Source organism: Falco peregrinus, chromosome 1 (assembly GCF_023634155.1).
Source record: "Falco peregrinus isolate bFalPer1 chromosome 1, bFalPer1.pri, whole genome shotgun sequence".
NCBI classification, from domain to species: Eukaryota; Metazoa; Chordata; class Aves; order Falconiformes; family Falconidae; genus Falco; species Falco peregrinus.
In genome coordinates this window covers 58490661-58496276 of record NC_073721.1, presented here as the reverse complement: position 1 = coordinate 58496276, position 5616 = coordinate 58490661, and the positions used below count along the sequence as shown (strand labels likewise).

Genomic DNA, 5616 nt, shown 5'->3' with positions numbered 1-5616 from the left:
TGCACCACGTTAAATACATTCTGTTTCGGTTTGATGACTGTTTTGATGTGCTGTGTTTATTTCAACTCCAGAAATAGAAACATTGGCAGTACCTGGCTAACCTGCTGTAAATGATGGCACCATCAGAAAGGTTGTTTAAATTCGTATGAGCCTATCTTTTTTAATGTAAATACTTTATGTATGATTTATGTGACATTTTCATTCTGACAGCTTGGCATTTATCGCAAAAGATAGATAACACATATGATGTGTTAGTTTATCACCTCTAAAAAAAGAATAACCATCCCAGACATGTGGAGGAACCAGGTTTGGGCTCGGGTTAATGATTGTGGTTGGGCTGGGGCCAAGCCGGATAACACTGAAACTTAGAGAAAAATCCAAACTTAGATCCACCCGACAGTGACCCCGTCCTAGTCCCCCATCTACACTGTGCCACCTACCACCCCCAGGCAGAGCTGGGATTGTTTGGGAACTAGGAAAGGATCAGGCCCGAACTCAAAGCTCAGACTCATCCCTGACTTACTTGTATTCTGAAGTAAATGCAAGTCTTTAATATGGTTCCCTGTCCCTATCTTCATTCACACAGAAAGTTAAAACCAGCACATATGGAAGATGTAAGAGCTGGAGGAGGCTGAAACTTCACGAAACAGAGAGGCTGGAATATTTCAACACAGTTGCTTTCTGAAGGAGGTGGTAGGGAGGAAGACAAGAAAGGAGAAAGGAAGAGATGGTAGGATAATATAAATTAAAAGAGAACAGAGTTCAGCTGCAGCTAAGATAATTCCCAAATGAGCAGCATAACTTGGTTATGTCAAGCTTAGCCCAGACACAGGCAGGATGAGTTTCAGTCTTCTTTTGAGCTGCTGCAGCCACCCATGGCTTTAAATACCATGTCCCAAGTCTCGGCATGGCCAGTTTGGTCCCATATGTATTTCAAGATGGAGAGTTATATTTGGGTCCTCAGAAGTGGCCATGTTAAACATTATTATTATCCAACATGAACAAGCTCTGGCAATCCCATTATTATGATGGGTTGGGCAAGGAATGGAGCCAATTTATGCCCAGATTAACCTTTCAATGTCCTCAAAAGCCCCAATATCCAGCAGCATTCAGGCTGTGTCCTTGACAAGGTTTAGAAAGCTCGGAGGGTTTCTGCTTCCTCACTCCCTGTGTTCTGGCCCAACACTGGGGCATTTCTTTGAGAAGCCACCTCCAAGCTGCAAAAGCCTTCACCCACATGGAGCTACCTCCTGTCACTTGCTGTAGCCTCTGATGGTGACTGGAAAGCTGGGAGCGGCTCCTGTGCTGGCCTGGGGCTGAATATGTCAGCTTTAGCAGATCACCTGCCCAGGAAGCACCTGGACAGCCATCCTGGCTCTACACCGTAGAGTGGGGCTTCTCCTGCAACCCTTGAATGTCACTTCATTGTCACTCTTGCCATTGCCACAGCTTCCTGATGCAGGATGAGGGATCTGTCCCTTAGCAATGGAAGCCATGGGGATAACACTGCTTTTTGAATTCCAGGTCGGAGGATGGAGCAGACACGTTCTCGAGTCCAAGTGCAAAAGCAGGCAGCTCAGTGGAAAACAGCTTGTGCAAAACTACAGGGATTCTGCATCCAGTTGCAGGCTGACTACTTCAGCGGTGGAGCAGTGGCACACACCAGCAGCTTTTGCCAGACTTTTAGGGCTATGGCTTCTCCGGGAAACAGGTGGTTTACGGTGCTTTCTCACTGGGATAACCCATCCTTGTTCTGTTGGGTCCCAATAATTAGAAAGGGCTGAACAGCGGAGGAAGGTGAGGAAGTTCAGGAAACACTTCTCTCCCTTCTGCCTTCTCTCCCCCCTCCTCCTTCCTTTCTTCCTTTTTCCTTCTCCCTCGTCTTCAACACTGGGAATTCACCTCTTGATTATTGTGCAGCTTTTCAGGCATTTTCTAGAACGTGCCTACAATGCCCAGCAAGTCCAGTGAGATGTGACAACACACTATCACAACAGAAAAAGTAAGGAAAGGATGTAAGCCAGGAAGGCATTGGCTTATTTATAAGCCACCACTGTGCTGTGTCCTTGCGCGTGTGAGGATCAAGCACTGCCAGTGGTGTTACGGCCTGTAGAACAAAGCTACATTGTTTAATTCAGTGGCACGAGAGGCCAAGAGAGTTCATTTTTTCTTCGGTTCCTAAAAACACTTCAGATTTACCAGTTCCTTTGATTTCTGCATGGTAATATTGCACTCCTCTGTAAGTTTTCCCACAGCAGTTTGCACTCCAACTGGCAGCGCGTGCAGGATTTCGGTCCAATTCTCATATGGCTCTTCCTGCCTATCAGTGTTAACACACAGTCCTTCTCAGAAGAGCTGAAGCCAGATCCCCTACTGGGGAAAATTCCCTTTGGTCTACTGCTTCCAGTAAAGCTTCACTGTCTCACACCAGCCCAGAGCCTAGCCCATGGTGCCACAACTTTCTATTGACTGCTCCTCTTTGCAGATAAAAGCTCTTTTCCCCTCCCCCTCCCCCTTCCCCTTCCCCTCCCCCTCCCCCTTCCCCAAGCCTTTGGAAGCATCGCACATGACATTTGGAGGAAGCACAGCCTCCCTGTTGAGGCAGAGGCATGCTGCGGGCACGCAGCTTGGGGTCAAGCCTCTCCCGGCTGCTGCCTGCCAGGATGGGCCTGCTGGAGCCCCAGCGCCCGCCCGAGCCCCCTCTCCCACCCGCAGACCCGAGCGCTTCCCAAGCCCACCGGGCTGGTGCAGTGCTGTCAGCCTCTGCAACTTTACGGCTGGAAGAAAACCTTCGAAAGAAAACGCTGTAGAAAGACAGTGTTATTCTAATCACTGTCATTTTTTTCTCATGAGACAATTAAAATCTGCAAAAGTAGCTGTTTTCTGGAAGGCACTACTGCCTTGAGTAAGCGCAGGAAGGTGTGCACACGGGCTGTACGTGGGTGCATGGGGGGAACGAGCCCCGACAGCCGGTCTGCGTGAAGCTTTTGGCAAACGCGGCACAGAACCTCTCGGCCCAAGAGCCGTCGTGATCTCGATGAGAGGCGTGTCACGATTCCCTGCCCCCGAGAGCACCCAGGCTCCCCGGAGCTCGCCGGTGGTGGCCCAGCCGTCTCATGGCAGCGGCAGGCGCGGGGGAGGGATTGACACGGCCATTCCGGCCAGGAAAGCTTCCTGGCATTGCTCCAGCGCTCCCACAGAACGCACACGGGGGGTGGGGGGTGATGGGGGTTTGGGAGGGAATTACACGAGCCTGTCGTGCCTCAGTTTCCCCGTCCCGGGGGATCACGCCGGCTCCCCGCACCCCGCTTCCAGCCCGGTTCCCCCGGCGCGGCAGGGGCGCGGGCAGGTGCTGCAGCCCGGCGGCGGTGGCGGAGCCGAGGTGCGCCCCGGGTGCCGCCCCGGACGGCGCCGCGCAGCCCCAGCCCGCCGCGGTCCCGCCACAGGGCCGCACCACCGCGGGTCTCCGGCCGTCGGGGACTGTCCCCACGCCGCGCCGGGCACCTCGCGGCGGCAGAGCCCGCCGCCCTCAGCCCCTCCCGCTGCGCCGCCCGGCAGAGCCTCGGCGCCGGGGGTCCCGAGGGGCCGGGCTGGCCCCCGCCGCCCTGTGCGGGGAGCGGCAGGCGGCCCGGCGTGTCCGCCCGCCGCGGTGCCCCGGCAGCTCCCGCGGATGTGGGTCACCCGCCCTCGGCTGCCCCCAGAGCCCCCCCGCCCGCCGCCCCGGCCCGCCCCCCCGAGGGTCCGGGCGCTGCGGGGGATCCCGGCCCGGGGCGGGGGCGCAGCGGGGGGGGCCGGTCCCTTTCCGGGGCGGCGCGAAGGGTCCGGTCCGTGGCAGGGGGCGGCGGGCGCCGTCATGCGCCGCTCCGGGGGCGGCGGGCGCCCGGCTCATGCATATTCATGAGCGTGATGTCAGAGGGGGAGCACAGCGCGCGGTGACCGCCCGAGAGCGCCATTTCCTGGCGGCGGCGGCGGCGGCCGGCCCCGGAGGAGCGGCGGGGCGGCGTTGCGCGCCGGCAGGGGGAGAGCGCCCGGCGGCCCGGACCCGACCGACACCCGGCGCGGCCTCCCGCCGCTCGCCCCGGCCACAAGTTTGAGCGTCCCCACAGCCTCCCGGGGCAGCCCGGCGGCGGCGCGGGGCTGCTTCAGCCGGTGCCGCCCGGGCGGGCGGTGGGAGTCCCCCGCGGCGCCGGGAGCTGGGGGGAGGATGGTGGTGCGGGAGCGATGGAGCTGAAGCGGAGCATGGCGATCCGGCGGCTCCTCTTGCTGGGACTGTGGGCTGCGGCGCTCCGGGACGTCGCCGCCGCGGCAGGTGAGAGGGGCTGGCGGCCCGCCGGGACCGGGGACGGCGGGGAGGGGCGGCGGGGCACGGCTCCCGCCCCCGGGCCGGGACGGCACTGCCGCGCCGCCGGGCAGGCGCCGGCAGACCGCCGCGGGCGGCCGCGGGGCGGGCTCGGCCCGGTGTGGCGGCCGCGGGCAGCCACAGGTGGGGGCCGGGCCGGGCCCCCCGCCCCTCCGGCCGGGCCGGCTGCGGGCGCCCGGTGCCCGGCGGGGAGCCCGAGCCGCGCGGCGCGCTGCCAGCCCGGGCCGGCCGAGCCCCGCCGCCCCGCGGGTGCCGGGCAGCGCCCCGCCGGGGGGAGCCGGGCGGCAGCGCGCTCCGGGGCGCCGAGTGCCGGCCGTGCCCCCCCGCCGGTTTCGGCCCCGGGCCGGCGGGGCGCGGCGGTGGCGGGGGTCGCGCCTGCAGCCGGGGGGTCGCGCCCGGCCCGTGGCGGCCGTGAGCGGGCGCCTTCCTCCCCTGCGCGCCCGGACCGTGCTGCCGTCCTGGGGGGCAGAATCCTCGCGGGTGGCAAGTTTAAGAATTTGTGTCCCGTCCCGTCCCCCCCCCAGCAAACAGATAGGTGACAGATTGTGATAAGTGGTGTGTTCGTCTGCTGTCAGTTCTGTCTGACAACTGCTTGGTAAGAAATGTAATGCAATTCTATCTCCTAGCTATACATTTCAGCTCCTACAGCTCTCACAGGTAGGTTTGGAGGAACCTATTTGGAGGAGATGATTTCTTGCACTGGCAAGAACGTTATCGGATGAGAAATCGTGAGTGGGAGAGTAGGAGGGGGAATAGGTGGAAATTAAAAATCCATACTGGCCTCCTGTGTGCTTCTTCCTGATACCTGCAGGAAGAGATGCTGCAGCTCAAACCAGACTTTTGTCAAAGACCCGTGGATCTATAAAAATTCCCCGATCTATAGTTCTTTATTTCAGCTGATCTCAATGGAGGGATTACACTCGGGCAATGTGGAGAATTAGAATTCAGCCTGAACGCTCGTACTGTGTGTTAATTTCCTACATCATTAATTCGCATGGGAGCTGAAAACCATAAAGGGTCTCTAACAACGCCTCTTTGTTTAATTTGTGGCTAACTCTTGCAGCAGGACAGTCTGAGGGAAGCTGAGTAGTTTGCTTTTCCATGAAGGCACCTGGAGTGAAGTGTCTTTCAGGCTGTGCGTGCATTCAGCAGCCTGGCTACATCAGTTTTCTCTAACGCGGAGAGAGCTGCTGTGCAGCTTTTGTGTTTTCTGCCAGTATGGTGAGTGGTGGAAGGGAGGATGCTCTCTGACATGC

General features: G+C 59.1%; 1 protein-coding gene across 4 annotated transcripts in view; it reads left to right on the top strand.

Moving 5' to 3' along the window:
* Nucleotides 1-3940: 3940 nt before the first annotated feature.
* TYRO3 (TYRO3 protein tyrosine kinase) overlaps nt 3941-5616 on the top strand; it is a 42284-nt gene continuing 40608 nt past the window's right edge. For 2 of the 4 annotated variants that reach the window (XM_055817493.1, XM_055817486.1), the window contains exon 1: nt 3941-4309. Coding sequence is in view for 1 of the 4 variants with exons in the window: in XM_055817486.1 (XP_055673461.1) it covers nt 4222-4309 (88 nt within the window). In the remaining 3 variants the exon portion in view is untranslated. The remainder of the gene's footprint in view (nt 4310-5616) is intronic. The other 2 variants (XM_055817498.1, XM_055817488.1) reach the window with 2 other exon arrangements.